This window comes from Capricornis sumatraensis, chromosome 21, assembly GCF_032405125.1.
Source record: "Capricornis sumatraensis isolate serow.1 chromosome 21, serow.2, whole genome shotgun sequence".
Classification (NCBI taxonomy): domain Eukaryota; kingdom Metazoa; phylum Chordata; class Mammalia; order Artiodactyla; family Bovidae; genus Capricornis; species Capricornis sumatraensis.
Window position 1 is genome coordinate 56,885,213 of NC_091089.1, and position 18,559 is coordinate 56,903,771.

At 40.4% G+C, this 18,559-nt stretch overlaps 1 protein-coding gene across 1 annotated transcript in view; it reads right to left on the reverse strand.

Moving 5' to 3' along the window:
• Positions 1–18,559, reverse strand: part of CCDC68 (coiled-coil domain containing 68) — a 57,431-nt gene that overhangs the window by 26,699 nt on the left and 12,173 nt on the right. The window contains exons 2-7 of the mRNA XM_068993948.1: positions 13,289–13,384; positions 9,591–9,719; positions 7,705–7,791; positions 5,732–5,872; positions 4,355–4,480; positions 2,366–2,494 (exon numbers count right to left, since the gene is read on the reverse strand). Coding sequence (XP_068850049.1) covers positions 2,366–2,494; positions 4,355–4,480; positions 5,732–5,872; positions 7,705–7,791; positions 9,591–9,710 — 603 coding nt within the window. The 5' untranslated portion in view covers positions 9,711–9,719; positions 13,289–13,384. The remainder of the gene's footprint in view (positions 1–2,365; positions 2,495–4,354; positions 4,481–5,731; positions 5,873–7,704; positions 7,792–9,590; positions 9,720–13,288; positions 13,385–18,559) is intronic.

Genomic DNA, 18,559 nt, shown 5'->3' on the forward strand with positions numbered 1-18,559 from the left:
CCATGGGGTCGCAAAGAGTCGGGCAAGGAATTGTCTTCCTTTCCTCGATGCAAATGTCCCTTGTGCTATCTGAGTTTGCCAAACAATTTTGTTGCTGTTGTTTAGTAGTTAAGTCATGTCCAACTCTCTGTGACCCCATGGATTGTAGACTGTCAGGCTCCTCTGTCCATGGGACTTTATCACAGGATAAATATTCTTTTTTAAAAAAAACTTTTTACTTTATATTGCACTACAGCCAATCAACAATGCTGTGATAGTTTTGGGTGGATAGTAAAGGGAATCAGCCATGTATATACATGTATCCCTTCTCCCCAAAAATCCCTTCCCATCCAGGCTGCCACATAACATTGAGCGGAGCTCCTTATGCTTTACCCTAAGTCCTTGTTAGTTTTCCATTTTAAATATATAGCAATGTGTATATGTCGATTCCAAACCCCCTAATTATCTCTTCCCCATCCTCTCTCCCTCCTGCAACTGTAAGTTCATTCTTTAAGTCTATGAGTCTGTTTCTGTTTTGTGAATAAGTTCACTTATATCATTTCTTTTTAGGTTCTGCATATAAGGGATGCCATACGATATTTCTCCTTCTCTGTCTGACTTACTTCACTCAGTATGACAATCTCTAGGTCCATCCATGTTGCTGCAAATGGTTTATTTCATTCTTTTTAAAGTCTGAGTAATACTCCATTGTATATATATATATATATATATATATATATATATATATATATATCACATCTCCTTTATCTATTTGCAGGATAAATACTCTCACAGCAAAGTATTCATCCAAATGTTACAGTTTGTCCAACACATCTAACTTACAAACTGCTACACGTGGGCAAACCAGCTACTTGAGGACATTCTAGCCCTGTGATTTTGGCCAAAGTAAAACACTGAACATCACCCACCATACAACACAATTGTAGCTGTAGATTATTATTACTAAGTTCAGTTAAGTTTAGGCTTCTTTAACGTTCATGATTTCTTCATAGGACCTTCATTGAGATCACAAATTCAGCCAAACTCACAGTTATAAATTAAATTCTTAGGAAACATGTAAAAAAATTGATCAAACTTTTCTCAGGCAAATATCCTGAATGTTGACATGTGATGCTTTGGAAGTGACATTTCTAGGAAAGGGAAAGTTGCTCAGTCGCATCCAACTCTTTGCAGCCCTGTGGACTGTAACCTGCCAGGCTTCTCTGTCCATGGAATTCTCCAGGCCAGAACACTGGAGTGGGTAGCCATTCCCTTCTCCAGGGGATCTTCCCGACCCAGGGATCAAACCCAGGTCTTCCATATTGCAGGTGGATTCTTTACCAAGCCCCCAGGGAAGCCCTGACATTTCTAAAATAGCCTCAGTTCAAGCAGATTCATAAAAGAAAATAAGGCTGAGAAGAGTGGAGGCAAATCGGCAAATTCATATAATAAATATAAAAATGCATTGAGAAGAGGGCAGCAGAGGATGAGATGGTGAGACAGTACCACCGATGAGGGACGTGAATCTGCAAATTCCAAGAGAGCGTGAAGGACAGAGACTCAGTGGACATAGATTTGAGCACTTTGGATGAAGGACGGAGGAGCATGGCACGCTGCAGTCCGTGGGGTCTGAGTCGCGACTGGAAAACAACGACAACACTGGGCAATATTTATGAGAAGTTAAAAGAGTCTGTATTACCTACTCCGACTCAGTTTCAAAGATGCCAACTGTCCATTTATTATTAACAAATATTCCTTGGTTTGTCTGAATTCGGAATTCTAAGGCATGCCAAATGAAATGTGTTCATTTTTGTCTGTATTTGGAGGGCCGGCTACTTAAAGGAGTGCTGCATGAAACTTTTCAATAATTTTTGTTCTATTAATATTCTTCCCTAAATTGTCTCTTTTGAAAGTTACAATTTGTGAATGTCTTTTCTTATTTGTGAACTATGTCTGTCCTATGGCAGGCATAGGTTTTTTATAAACCTAAAGGGAACACAGTTGGCCAAAAATAAACACTCCATTGACTAGTGCACAGCGCTACGATTGCAGGGACCCACTGCACTATTATAGCAGCAGGTGGGCTTTGTGATCCTTTCCATTATTTCTATTCATGGCCTCACCTAGTTCCCCTTTCTCAGCCATACCTTTACTAGGGAAAAAAAGCGACATAATATGACTGCAGTGTTTGTAAAAAGGTAAATCAGTAACCACAACACACATCATATAAATGTGTGAGGCAAGAAACGAACATTATTGAGCGCATTCTAACATCTTCAGCTACAAAGAGCACTTTCACTTAATGCTACTTATTTCCATATTATTTTCATTCATTCTCATCCTAACCATATCAGGAAAAAGTGCCTTTAATTCTCCAAGGACCTACCTTTTCCATTCTTTGTACAAGATTCTCCAACTCTGTGATTTGCTTATGTTTTTCTTCAAGCTTTTCAGCAAGTTGATCCAGATTTTCAACATGCTGTTTCAATTTCTGTTCTTTTTCAAGTTTGTCAACCTTTGGTTAGAAAAGCAGTTGTCAGCCCATTGTTTTAACTAAACTTATACAGATATTATCTCTTGCTATAATTTATATATCTATATAAATTAATAATTTACACATATTTAGAATTACTTCTGTGAATTCAGTCTTCCTTTAAAATAAACCTGATGGACTACAGCAACACTAAATCAATGGAGAATAAATAATACATAAATATTATTTCTAGAAGTTGATATCTAATAAACCTGATGGACTACAGCAACACTAAATCAATGGAGAATAAATAATACATAAATATTATTTCTAGAAGTTGATATCTGTTACTAAAAAGCATCTTCTCTGAAAGAGGGACAGAAAGAAAAGACAGTAATTCTAAAAAAGCAAAACTTTTGAATTTTTCTCAACAAAACTTACATAGAACAAAACCAAGATCTTATGTCTTCAAGTAAAAGATGTTTTATTTTTAATCAGAAAATGTCATAAAAGCAGAATACTTATCTCCATGCTGTCAGGGGGTTATCTCTGAGCCACTGAACCTAGGAGTTACACTAACAGGAGAGAAGTCTTTAGCAGGCAGGCCCCAGGCCACACGTGGGAGAGCTTCTACTGACTTGTACTTGACATGAGCAGGCACATCTGCTTCTGTATTTAATAGGACTTGAGATTTTTTGGCTTTAAAAAAAAAATGTATCTGATTTCCCTTGAACACACTAGGTGGGCACTCCTGCCCTGGAACCCCAGGCTGGGCAGAGTCCCTTTGGCAGGGACACGGGCACTTCCATCCACCTGCTCACTCACTCACTTGGGTACTTCACCTGCATCCTCATGCCTACGAGTCTGTGACCATCACCCCCAGAGCAAGCTTGAGGGCGTGTCACCTAGGCAGTGGGTTTCCTACCGTGCTCCCCGGGGACCCTCCTAGGGCCGGAGCTGGCAGGGAGCAGATGCCCCACCCAAGCCTGAATGAGCCTTCCTGTTTTGAGTTTTGATAAACACACATACACACATTTCCCCTCTTCCCTAGTCCTGGATACATTTTCCAGATACAGTTTTATTGGTCTTAGGATACATAGTTCAGGTTTAAAAATAAATGAAAAAAAAGTGTATGTGTGTGATATACAGACATTCATATAATATTATATGATTTTAATGATTTTAAATATAGAAATATAAAATATAATTTAATATGAAATATATATGTACATATACATGATTTTTGTTTGTTTCCTCTATAGAATCGTTACAGGACCAAAACAATTTTGAACCTATTTATCAAGCCCAACTTTATCATTTAAAAAAGAATTTTTTTAATATTTATTTTTTAAACTAATTAATTAATTTGGCTGTGCCAGTTCTTAGTTGTGACATGCAAGATCTTTAGTTGTGGCACGTGGACTCTCAGCTGCATGTGAGCACGTGGGATCTAGTTCCCTGACCAGATATCGAACCTGGGGCCCTTGTATTGGAAGTGCAGAGTCTTAGCCACTGGACCCCCAGGGAAGTCCCCCAACTTTTTCATTTTAGAGTCAAGTCCAGAGAGACAGAATGACTCAAACTGGGTCACCTAGTTAGTCAAAGGCAGAGCCAGAAGAGAAGCCACTGGCTAGTGTCATGGGGCCATCCCTGATTTCTAGGCTGAGTGGCATGTCCTCTCTCCCGCCAGTGCTCTGCAGGGCTCTGGGCAACAGTGGCAACAGAGCAGCTTGGTAACATCCAGGTACCAAGTACCAGGGCTCGGGGGAGATCAGGGCAGAAGACAGGCAGACTGCCCTTCCCGGGGCCTGCCTGGTCACGTGGCCATTGCCTGTTTCACATCTGACTCCTCCCTAAGAGGGAGACTTGGACAACTTGGAGGTTAGTTCACCAGCTCAGTACCTGGAGGAGGTGCCGCCTGTCCTCATGCTTCTTTCTAACTTCTTCAGACCGTGTTTGATAGTTTTCCAATAATCTCTGGGCCACATTTCTTAGAGCCGCTGCTCCTGCTTCTCTGGAGGCTTCGAGCTAGAAACAAAAGGTCACTGTGCACGCTCTGACATGTACAATAAGAAAGGTTAAAGACAGGGCAGTTTGATGGGCAACCAAAAGCACAGTCTGTAACCAAACCATATGCACCATCATAGGCAACGGCTAGGAGGAAAGATGCTGTTACCTGGTAAGAAGAAAACATAAAATGAGAAAGCCCTATTTAGTGGGGCTGTCATGAAAGTGATTAGCACTGGGCAGCCAAGCAAGAGCCAAGAACAACACACTGCATTAAGACCACACCTTGTAAAGTGTTCCCTGGTGCCCCATTGGCTTATACACGAATTTGCAAGCGTTTTATCATCAGTGGTGACGACAGTACTAAAAATGTATTTCCTGAAATAGAAGCTGGACAAGACTGAAGTACTAGGGGCAATAAAGATAAAGTGTCATGAATCTTTCAAGGATTATTACCTAAGAAATAATCAAGGATGATTACAAAGATTTACCTACTAAATCACTATAAGACTGTAAATGTGCTAAGTCGCTTCAATCGTGTCCAACTCTTTGCGACCCTATGAACTGTAGCCTGTCAGGCTCTTCTGTCCATGGGATTCTCCAGGCAAGAATACTAGAGTGGATTGCCATGGCCTCCTTCAGGGGATCGAATCCCGACCTGGGGATCAAATCCCGACTGGGGGATCGAACCTGTGTTTCTTATGTCTCCTGCATTGGCAGGTGGGTTCTTTACCAGCAGCACCACCTGGGAAGCCCCATAAAATTGTATATAAAATAAGCCAAAAAAGGAAACTATAAGGCACCAACAAGTAATTAGCTAAACAAAACAATGAGACATTTCACTATGAGTGCTCTAATTTATATGCAATTATTAATATTTAATTATTGTATCTGTAAAGATTTTTAAATTTTATTGCAGTAAAAACACTTAACATGAGACTTGCCCCATTAACAGATTTTTAAGTGTACAATACAGTATTAACTATAGGCACAATATTATACAGTAAATCTCTAGAATTCACTCATCTTGTACATCTTGAAACTATACCCATTGAACTTTTGTAAAATCATTTTAATAATAAAAATTACCTTCAAAATAAAACAGTGAGATTAAATTTATCAAGTGTAAAACTGCTTCACTAAGTTTGTGAGCACATTGTGTGGATTTATGGATATATGTGGATGTCTGTCTGCTCTCACAAAAGCATGAATCTATCTTATAGGCTCAAAGGCTCAAAGTACAAAAGGAGAACTTCCTCCTACTGGTCACACCTTGATTTTCAACACTTCATTGTCTTTGTTCATTTCTAAGAGCTGTAGGTCTTTTTCTTTTATCCTTTCCATGAGCAGATCCAAACTGCCACAAGAGGAATCCACCGCAGAGTCAGAGCCATTTTGAATGTTTCCACAGCGCTGAAATGAACAAATGAGAAAATCACACACCTGACTTTTCTTTTACTTTACTAACTTTGATAACAATAATTATCGCTCAGTATTACTTCTGTCAATGGAGTAGTAAATAGCAACCCACCCCCAGTATTCTTGCCTGGAAAATCCCATGGGCAGAGTAGTCTGGGGGGCTACTGCCCATGGGGTCACAAAGGGTCAGACACCGCTGAGCATAGCACAGCACATTACATTTATCAAGGAAGATTCAGGTCAACACAAATAAATCTTTTGACTCTAAAATATCAATGAGAAATTCTAGATGAAGCAGCTGGCCTCTATATTTGCACAAATTTGAATAGATTCTTATATTGAAAGGAGAGAAGTACATCTTTCATGCCTTTTACAGTCTCTACAGTTTCACATATACTATTAAGACCTTTGAGGAGATTGATGATATCCACAAAGCCAGTTGGCTTGTTTTTTTTGTATCTATGTTGTTTGCTGACCTCCTGCGGTTTGAGATGCCTGAGGCAGACCCACTGGAAACACAGCTCATCTACATCCCCAAGAAGCTATTCCTATTAAGAATAGCTCCAACAACCTTCCCACTGTTCTAGCCAATGGTTGATACTGGAGTGGGTTCCATTTCTTCCTCCAGGGGATCTTCCTGACCCAGGGATTGAAGCGGCATCTCTTGGGTCTCCTGCATTGGCTGGCAGATTCTTTATCACTGAGCCACCTAGGAAGCCCTAGGGGTTGATAACCAGCCCTCGATTCACTCAACCCATGAACAGTTATATGATGCAACAGTTCCTGCTCGCTTTCTGAAACCCTTTTTTGCTCATCTTCAATGGCCCTATTCTCTCCCACCTTTCCTCTTTATTCACTAGCTTCACTTCTTTCCCTCCTGTGATGATTCCTCTTCTTCTTCCCAGTATCTAAATATTGGAAATCTCAGGACTCCGTGCTTAGGTTTTCTCTCACTTCTATCCACACTCATGTGTTTGGTCATTTCCTCCACATTCAGAACTTTAAATACCATCCTCACTCTCCAAATCTCTACCCCATAGTCTGAGCCTTCTAGCACAGACCTCTGCCCTTAACTCCAGAATCAGCTATCCAACCATCCATTAAACCTTCACATGGAGGTCTACAAAGCAACTCAGCAGAGTCAGAACTGAATGTTTGATCTTTACTGTCATTCACAACATTAATCATTTTTCCAGTTTTAGAGCACTTAAGAAAATAATTGGAGCTGGTTGTGTTAGTGTGGGAGATAAGAATGATAAAGACTATGGTTATGCATCATCGTATGGTACTTTCTAGTATTCTCTGTGGCCATTCTACAAAGCAGATGACACTGTCATTGATGAGGTACATGTGGTTCAGATGAGGTTTAACCTGGCATAACCCAGACTAGGGCAAGTGCAGAGTGCTTAAAATTATGAATAAAAGGCTGGTCATGGGGGAAGGACTGTCTGATCACTTAGCCTAATGGCTCCAACTGGGTGTCAACTGGTGTGACCCCGGCGAATCTAAGTCTGTACCTTTGCCTATCGCTGTAACATGTTGCTTCCACTTACTGGGCCAAAATCTTCCCATATACTTTAGATGAGTAAGTCAGGTTTAAAATATTCAAGTAAGATCTGGCCACTCCAGTCTAATCCTACTAATGACATCTGTGGTTAAATATTCCATACATATGCTCATTAATATCTTTAGATACCAACGAAAGATTTAATACTTGACATGCAAAGAATAATTTAATAATATCAAAGTTATTTAAATGAAGTCTATATGGCTTAATGTTCACTTACTGAAGGAATAAAAGTGGCACATTTAGATAAATTCATTACCTTTGCATCTAGTTTGTGATTTGTACTGCTATGTCTTCCTTCATCTCTAAATATTTGATTGCGGATCTTTTCCAGAGTAGTTCGAATCTAAAAGAAAAGAAGAATATTTTTTTCAAAGGCATTTAATCCCCAAAACTTTCTTTTTCTATACCAGTTACAGGGTACCAAATTTATCTGAAAGTAGTACATATATACTGATATCATATTTAAACAACTGCCATCAACTTAACTTACATTTATGCTAATATTGTTTAGATTGCAGAAAATGAGCATTTTTGTCTTTAAAACTATTCCTTAGGCAAACCTAAAATATAACCGAAATGAATGTTATACCACAAAGTAATTGCTATTTAGTAATTAGTGTTTAATACTATTTAGTCCTATTTTTTTATATAGTAATTTCCTACTAATTTGCTATTTGGTAATGACTATAAAACAATTACTATTGGTAATCACTACAAAATAATTACTATTCAGTAATTCTACAAAATAATTACTATCCAATAATTACTACAAAATAATTACTATCTAGTAATTACTAGAGAATAACTACGATTTAGCAATTACTAGAGAATAATTACTCAGGGGAGATCATACAAATTTATACATGAAATATAAGCTTCATGTCTTGGTGATCTATGGAACTGCAAGACACTCAAAGATGAATTACTTGACCTGAATAATTTATAAACTGTTGCTGCTGCTGGTAAATCACTTCAGTCACATCAAACACTGTGCGACCCCAGAGACGGCAGCCCACCAGGCTCCCCGGTCCCTGAGATTCTCCAGGCAAGAACACTGGAGTGGGTTGCCATTTCCTTCTCCAATACATGAAAGTGAAAAGTGAAAGGGAAGTTGCTCAGTCTTGTCCGACTCCTAGTGACCCCATGGACTGCAGCCCACCAGGCTCCTCCATCCATGGGATTTGCCAGGCAAGGGTACTGGAGTTATAAACTAGCTATGTCCAAATTCTTCCATCTGTTCTAAAACACATTTTGTGAGAATATATACTTTTGTCAGCCATTATCACTGGATTCTCAGTAAGATTTCACGTTTTTAATCATGTGCAACATGTAGTCATTGGCGATAGTTACTCTGAAGTGCTTAAGAAGGTGTTCCTTGCTGGGTAAGGAAAGACAGGAACTCAGCAGGAAAGATAAACATCTGGCTGGCAACACAGTCTCCACGCTTATGAAAGAACTAAGAAATGTATGAAACAGCAGGATAGGACGCCCCTGGTGGTGCACTGGATAAGAATCCACCTGCCAGTGTGGGGGACACGGGTTTGATCCCTGATCCAGGAAGATTCCACATTCTGCAGAGCAGCTAAGTCCATGCTCCACAACTACTGAGCCTGAGCCCTAGAGCCCACGGGCCACAATACTGAGCCCACAACTACTGCAGACCCAGCGCTCCAGGGCCTGTGCTCCGCAACCAAAGACGCCAACCCAAGGAGAAGACCGCACACCACAGTGAAGAGAAGCGCCGGCTTGCCGGGCCCGCATCTAGAGGAAGTCCACGCACAGCAATGGAGACCCAGAGCAGCCCAGACCAACCAACAGCCACAGCGACAAAAACCCCAGGAGGATGGAGGGGCAAACAGCAGGGGACAAATCAAGCGCTGACAGGTGTCCCAAATCCTCCTGGTCCTTTACTCAGTTTTATTCCAAGTGAAGAACAGAGGCTCATACCCTCAAGAGAAACGGTTACACACTCAGGAGAAATGCACCCATGTTTGCATGTCAGCTATCAAGGCTGTCCTTTGCCAAACTAGGTTTGCGCTTCCTCACATATTCTAGGGAGGGAGAAACAAAGCTCGCTAATTTGCAGCAGACTTTACTGTAAAAACTCATAGCGTGCTAACATGATTTCCAGCACCCACATACCTTTTTCACGTATTCGGTCTCTTCAATAATGTGAGCTGATGGGGACTCGTACAAGGCAGAATCATCTTCCGTCTTTCCCCTCTGGGGCACTGTTGCGGTCCCCGTTACTGTTGTCATCATGACATCCAGCTTTAGGAAAACATAAATCAGTTGGACAAAACTAATTCCTTTGATGTTGTAATTCTGTGGTTGTAAACTGAACAGAGTTCTGTACTGGCACTGTAATCAAATATAGTAATACTAGAAAATATTATAAATTATTGAAATCTGCATGTATCTAAGATCCAGGAATTAACACCACCAGTTGAAACAATCATTGATTAGAAATTTAAAAATTAAACTGAGATAGAAAAATATGGAATTTTTCTTCTTATTCCATATTAATTAGACTATAACACCTCAAAGTAGAGACTATGCCTTATTCATATTCATATTCTAGCACATTGTAAGGGAAGGCTATGGCACCCCACTCCAGTACTCTCGCCTGGAAAATCCCATGGACGGAGGAGCTTGGTAGGCTGCAGTCCATGGGGTCGCTAAGAGTCAGGCACGACTGAGCGACTTCACTTTCACTTTTCACTTTCATGCATTGGAGAAGGAAATGGCAACCCACTCCAGTGTTCTTGCCTGGAGAATCCCAGGGACAGACAAGCCTAGTGGGCTGCTGTCTATGGGGTGGCACAGAGTTGGAGACGACTGAAGCAACTTAGCAGCAGCAGCAGCACATTGTAAGTGCTTAATAAATGTCTATGGAGCTAAAATGAGATAAAATTATATGTATATAAAAATGCACACACATATATATAACTTACAATAAGGGCTTCCCAGATGACACAAGTGGTAAAGAATCCACCTTCCGGTACAGGAGACTCAAGAGACCTGGATTCAATCCCTGGGCCAGGGCAGCTGTCCTGAAGAAAGAAATGACAACCCACTCCAGTATCCTTGCCTGGGAAATCCTATGGACAGAGGAACCTGGCGGGCTACAGTCCACGGGGTCCCAGAGTCGGACATGGCTGAGAACACAGGACATGTATAACTTACAAACATGTAAGTATATCATTTTACATGTCACAGAGACCTTTAATATTCTGCATTTTATTTAACTCTCAAAAGCCTGTAAAGGCCATTTACCAAAGAACTATTTGTAATAAGAAAATATCGAGAAATGTGCAGATGCCCACAAAAAGAGGACTGATTAAATGAACTATCTACATCTTCCCTAGGATATATTTCTTCAATGAAAAAGCATGGGGCAGAAAAGGATACATAGCATCATAATTTCTCTAAGAAAGGTGAGAAGGATGGAAGGAGAAAATCTGTGATTTATAGTTTTGACACTGAACAGTGTAATTATTTTACCTAATTATAAAATATAACTAAATTAAAAGGAAAAATGTCTTCCAAAATAAAAAACAAGAAGCAAATACATCTGCCTACCAAATTGGTGGCATATCCACATGAACTATTTGAAGTGACACACGTGTGCTCACTCAGTCATGTCCAGCTCTTTGCAACCCCATGGACTATAGCCTTCCAGGCTCCTCTGTCCGTGGGATTTCCCAGGGAAGAATACTGGAGTGGGTTGCCATTTCCTACTCCAGGGGATCTTCCTGACCCAGGGATCGAACCCGAGTCTCTGGCGTCTCTTGCGTTGGCAGGTGGATTCTTTACCACTGAGTCACCTGAGAATCCTGGGACTGACTTTCCCAGGTGTGCTATGTCCTAAGAACAAAAAGAATCACAAAGCAATCTTAAGCTGTACTCACTAATAATACTGTCAGTGGAAACATTGCTATTTTGAAACCATTATATGTGTGTGCATGCATGCATGCATGCGAGACACCCACATGACAGAAAACGTAGAATGAAGAAGTCACTGCCTCAATGTCTTAAGAGCCAAAATTTTTATCATAAAAGAAAAAATTCTAAATTAGAACCAAAAATGTTCTGTAAAAATCTTATAATCCAAACTGAAACCATGAGTATAAAATATTTATCCTCATTTAAAAATGTATATTCCAAGTCTATCCACTGAAAATTTAGAAATAGAAGCAATTAACACTCCCAGTGCTTAGATTGTGGTATTAGTACACGATTTTCTATGAATACGAAAATGCAACCAGGGCTTCTTGACTGATTTAGATCTGAGGCATGAAGTGCAGAAGGTGAGATTGAGATATCTTGTTGTATCAGAAAGTGGAAAAGTGTCAAATACTACTTGCATAAGACACAAAGAGCCCACCTGAAGAGGAATGACTGTGACTGATTAAAACATATCAAAAATTTTTAATTCTTGAAATTTTGTTAACAAGAGAAAAACCACCACTATCACCAACAATCCTCAAACTCACCAGAGACAGGCCACCATTACACTAAAAATTAGCCCAGAAAAGAGAGAAAGGGGGAATGCAAACAGACATTTATTTTGCCTTTATGATACAAATTTACCCTATATTTCTTAACCATATAGTAACCATATAGTTGATTATGGAAATTGTACTAAAGAATTCCTGCCAATAAATCCAAAAGGACTGGTAGAATTAGAAAACCTACTTTTTGCAACCCCTTATGAAGTGATAGATCTAAGCAACAGTTATCAACCAGTGCTAAAAACACTAGGCAAGAGGTTGATGAAAAACGCATCAATCCCAGGGACTCCACTAATCAATCATAACAGAAAAGTGCAAAAGAGGCAACCAGGCATTATGTTCTCTAGATGTGGTACAATCACAAGTAGAAACACCACGTGTGATGTGTGAAGTCCCTCTATCTACCAGTGGGAAATATCTGAAAAAGAAGAAACTGTTCAATGACTCTACAAGGGTGAAGGTTGCAAACAGCCAAATCCAGACCACATAAAATTCTACAAGACAAATTATTATTCCTTCCACAAAACAATTACATGAAGAAAGATGAGAAGAGAAATGTCCATAAATTTTGAATTTTAAGAAACATATGACTAGATACAAAACATGAATCTTTGTGCGAGTGTGTGCTCAGTTACTCAATTGTGTCCAACACTTTGTGACCCCGTGGACTGCAGCCTGCCAGGCTCCCCTGTCCAGGGAATTTCCCAGGCAGGAATACAGGCGTGAGGTGTCATTTCTACTCCAAGGGATCTTCCCAACCCAGGGATCCAAGCCACGAAACTGGAGTCTCCTGCATTGGCAGGTGGATTCTTTACCACAGAGCCACCAGTGAAGCCCCGGGTCTTCTTTGACTCCTGATTAAAATAAACCAGTTATATAGACATTTTTTTAAAAACTAGGGGAATTTTAACACTGACTGGATAACAGATGCTGTTAAAGAATTAATGCAATTTTGCAAAGCATTATTTGCAATTATTGCCATTTTAGGTGTGATGATGGAATTATGATATTCCTTTAAAAGATCTTATCTGTTGGTCATACATATTGAAATATTTGAAGGTTAAATAATATTATACTTGGAATTTTAAAGAGAATATTTTACTCTAGTGTTTAAAGAGAGGGAAAAATGGGGTGAGATAAAGATGAAAGAAGTTTGATAAAATGCAGTGAATTGTACAGTGGGGTTCTCTATAGTTCTCTACCATTGTGCTCCTGTTTGAAATAGTTAAGAGCTAAGAAAATGAGATAAAAGCCCAGTGAGGTAGTATTATTAATTTCATATTACTAATAAAGAAGTTAAGATTCTTTTAGGTGATGTTAACTTACCCAAGATCACAGTAAAACTAACAGAGCTGAAATTCAAACCTTTGTCTTTTGGACACCAAGATCAAGAGTCTTTCTATCACATTAAGGCCAGATTCCCTGGTGAGAAAAAAATTAAAATTTAGCAATGACCCATGCTGTTAAAACCCACAAAGAATTTTCATATTTGCTAGCATCAATTTAGAACTAAATAGCTTCTGTGGATGATTCAAAGTCCTGCATTTATCCTTTAATCTTCAATGAAATTAACAGAGTATGCCAAGAATTTTCCATTGTATGTTAAATCCTCTTAGACAGCCACTGTGGCTTCTACTTGTTTCAGGAACTTGATTTGGCTGTAGCAGCTCTGCAAATTCTGCTTTTTTTTTTTCCCCAGAATCTGAGCAGAGCTACGTCTGTTATTTGGTCCTCTGAAGTCTCTTCCAGGATTAAGTTCTTAGCCTAAAACAACATTTAAACGGTGGAAGTAAAAGAAATGCCCAGAGAGACAATAAACAATGTGTCTGGAAATGAGAGAGGAGTGGTCAGGCTGGGGTGGTGGTCATCCATTCACGGCCACGATCCCAGGCTGCCTTCCCACCTGTTAAGACAGTCTATGAATGGTCCTTACCTCTTTTAATGGTTCCAAAAATATTCGAAAGAAAAATAACATTTCATGACACATGAAAATTATATGAAGTTCAAATTTAGTGTCCACAGATGAAGCTACAGTCGAAAATAACCATGGCCAAGCACTTACGTGTCGTTAGGCTGCTTTCGCACTGTAACAGCTCTGCCGAGTAGATGTGAGGCAGAAAATACATGGCGAACAATGTCTAAGATACGGACTATCTGTTTGGTCCTCTACGGGGAAATGTTTGCCCTCCTGTGGGGTAAAGAATGGCAGCAGATGGGAGCAAAAGAAGGAGGCAAACAGAGGCAGACAAAGCCTCGGTCTGAGTTTTTCGTTGCTGTTTTTCTTCAGTTCACTCTCCCTTGGTCTACCCTCCCATTTTGGAGATTTCCCTTCTCTTTTCTTTTCAGTGGGTTATACACTGTGAACATTCCCAAGTGATAAGGGACACTCATCATAGGAATTAATCACTCTTTAGAATGAACCTCACCGCATTCTGTCTTTCATAATTTGAAAATCACATCAGGCCTCTCATTATATATCCTAAAATGTAGAAAACAAACCTGTGGTTACCAAAAGAGACAGTTGTGGGGATGGGGAGGGGGGTAGATAAATTCGGAGTTTGAGATTAGCATATACACACTACTGGGGCATTCCTGGTGGCGCAGGGGGTAAAGCGTCTGCCTGCAATGCGGAAGACCTGGGTTCGATCCCGGGTCGAGAAGATCCCCTGGAGAAGGAAATGGCAACCCACTCCAGACCGCATGTCTGGAAAATTCCATGGATGGAGGAGCCAGCTAGGCTATACAGTCCATGGGATCACAAAGAATTGCAACACGACTGAGCAACCTGGCTTCTCATGAATATACTCTACCATGTAAAAAACAGACAAACAACAAAGACGGGAGCCATATTCAACATCTCATGATAATCTAGAAAAGAATCCACAAAAGAATAGGTATATGTATATAGCTGAATGGTTCTATGAAGACCTACAAGGCCTTTTAGAACTAACACCCAAAAAAGATGTCCTTTTCATTACAGGGGACTGGAATGCAAAAGTAGGAAGGAAGCCAAGAAACACCTGGAGTAACCAGCAAATTTGGCCCTGGAATACGGAATGAAGCAGGGCAAAAGCTAATAGAGTTTTGCCAAGAGAACGCACTGCTCATAGCAAACACCCTCTTCCAACAACACAAGAGAAGACTCTACACATGGACATCACCAGATGGTCAACACCAAAATCAGATTGATTATATTCTTTGCAGTCAAAGATGGAGAAGCTCTACACAGTCAGCAAAAACAAGACCAGGAGCGGACTGTGGCTCAGATCATGAACTCCTTATTGCCAAATTCAGACTTAAATTGAAGAAAGTAGGGAAACCACTAGACCATTCAGGTGTGACCTAAATCAAATCCCTTATGATTGCACAGTGGAAGTGAGAAATAGATTTAAGGGACTAGATCTGATAAACAGAGTGCCTGATGAACTATGGAATGAGCTTCATGACATTGTACAGGAGACAGGGATCAAGACCATCCCCATGGAAAAGAAATGCAAAAAAGCAAAATGGCTGTCTGGGGAGGCCTTACAAATACCTGTGAAATGAAGAAAGCGAAAAGCAAAGGAGAAAAGGAAAGATATAAGCATCTGAATGCAGAGTTCCAAAGAATAGCAAGAAGAGATAAGAAAGCCTTCCTCAGTGATCAATGCAAAGAAATAGAGGAAAAGAACAGAATGGGAAAGAGTAGAGATCTCTTCAAGAAAATTAGAGATACCAAGGGAACATTTCATGCAAAGATGGGCTCGATAAAGGACAGAAATGGTCTGGACCTAACAGAAGCAGAAGATATTAAGAAGAGGTGGCAAGAATACACAGAAGAACTGTACAAAAAAGATCTTCGTGATCAAGATAATCACAATGGTATGATCAGTCACCTAGAGCCAGACATCCTGGAATGTGAAGTCAAGTGGGCCTTAGAAAGCATCACTATGAACAAACCTAGTGGAGGTGATGGAATCCCAGTAGAGCTATTTCAAATCCTGAAAGATGATGCTGTGAAAGTGCTGCACTCAATATGCCAGCAAATTTGGAAAGCTCAGCAGTGGCCACAGGACTGCAAACGGTCAGTTTTCATTCCAATCCCAAAGAAAAGAAATGCCAAAGAATGCTCAAACTACCACACAATTGCACTCATCTCACATGCTAGTAAAGGAATGCTCAAAATTCTCAAAGCCAGGCTTCAGCAATAGGTGAACTGTGAACTTCTTGATGTTCAAGCTGGTTTTAGAAAAGGCAGAGGAACCAGAGATCAAATTGCCAACATCCTCTGGATCAGCAAAAAAGCAGGAGAGTTCCAGAAAAACATCTATTTCTGCTTTCTTGACTATGCCAAAGCCTTTGACTGTGTGGATCACAAGAAACTGTGGAAAATTCTGAAAGAGATGGGAATACCAGACCACCTGACCTGCCTCTTGAGAAATCTGTATGCAGGTCAGGAAGCAACAGTTAGAACTGGACATGGAACAACAGACTGGTTCCAAATAGGAAAAGGAGTACATTAAGGCTGTATATTGTCACCCTGCTTATTTAACTTATATGCAGAGTACATCATGAGAAACGCTGGGATGGAAGAAGCACAAGCTGTAATCAAGATTGCCAGGAGAAATATCAATCACCTCAGATATGCAGATGACACCACCCTTATGGCAGAAAGTGAAGATGAACTCAAAAGCCTCTTGATGAAAGTGAAAGAGGAGAGTGAAAAAGTTGACTTAAAGCTCAACATTCAGAAAACGAAGATCATGGCATCTGGTCCCATCACTTCATGGAAAATAGATGGGGAAACAATGGAAACAGTGTCAGACTATTTTTTGGGGCTCCAAAATCACTGCAGATGGTGACTGCAGCCATGAAATTAAAAGATGCTTACTCCTTGGAAGGAAAGTTATGACCAACCTAGATAGCATGTCGAAAAGCAGAGATATTACTTTGCCAACAAAGGTCCATCTAGTCAAGGCTATGGTTTTTCCAGTGGTCATGTATGGATGTGAGAGTTGGACTGTGAAGAAAGCTGAGCGCAGAAGAATTGATGCTTTTGAACTGTGGTGCTGGAGAAGGCTCCTGAGAGTCCCTTGGACTGCAAGGAGATCCAACCAGTCCATTCTAAAGGAGATCAGTCCCGGGTCTTCTTTGGAAGAAATGATGCTAAAGCTGAAACTCCAGTACTTTGGCCACCTCATGTGAAGAGTTGACTCACTGGAAAAGACTCTGATGCTAGGAGGGATTGGGGGCAGGAGGAGAAGGGGATGACTGAGGATGCAATGGCTGGATGGCATCACGGACTCGATGGATATGAGTTTGAGTGAACTCCGGGAATGGTGATGGACAGGGAGGCCTGGCGTGCTGTGATTCATGGGTCGAAAAGAGTCGGACACGACTGAGCGACTGATCTGATCTGATCTGATCTGATCTGATCTGATATATATATATATGAAGAATATGTATACATATATATATAGAGAGAGAGGGAGAGAGAAAAATAGGCAGGAGAATTTTTTTACCACTGGGCTACCCCCGGAGAAGGAAATGGCAACTCATCCCAGTATTCTTGCCTGGAAAATTCTCTGGACAGAGGATCTTGGCAGGCTACAGTCCATGGGGTCACAGAGTTTGATGTGACTGAGAACACACACACACACACACACACACACGTATATATGTATACCTGAATCACTTTGCCGTGTACTTGAAAGTAACACAACATTGTAAATTAACTATACTCCAAAAAAAAAAAAAAAAAAAGTTCTGCTCTACTGATACTTCTCAAAACATCATACTACATCCCCTCACTGGTTGGGTCATCCTAAACAAGTTCCATAAAATCTTAACCTCAACTTACATATCTGTAAAATAGGGGTGATAACCCCTAGAGTTGTAAAAATGAGCGATTTTTAAAACCTCCGGTTGTAGAAGGCGCTCAAGGGACAGTAACTGCTAACACTGTTACTTCGATGATTTTATATTATGAAGGACCACAGAAAACGAGCAGTCCATAAGAGAGGGGGGCGATTATGCCTATCTGGTTGCAAAGTTTATATGCGTCTCTATTTGTATGAAATCAAATCCCATCTTTCTCTTGGTTCAGGAAATGTCCACGGCCACAGTCCTTCGTTTGTATAAAGAAACCCAAGAGGAACTTGAGCCAGCAAAGTGCAAATTGCCATATGGCATTACCGTCCAGGGGAAAAAATCCATCTTAGCATTTTATTTCTGCCAGAAGTAGATTAGGCAGATAAAATTTTCAAAATAAAACACAATCAGTTAATTAAAGTGAGAAAAGAATTTTATTTGTTTTATGCTAGAGTGGACTGAAGACAGCTTATGAGTGGCATCACGCCAAGAGGTATTATTTCCTAGATCTGGGCTTTTCAAACAGGGCTCCCAAGGGAAGGGGCGGTGCTGGGCAGACAGGGCTTTGCTGTCTGGACTTGAACCAAAGAAGTTCTGCTTTGTTCTGTCTCACACTGAATTCTTCCATGTGACTTTCTGTGGACAAAGAAGTTTCTACAACGAAAAGACCCAGAGGCAGACTGCCTAGTTTCATGGCCTGACTCTTCCACTCAGTAGCTGTGTGACCCTGAGCAATTCCTTAACCTC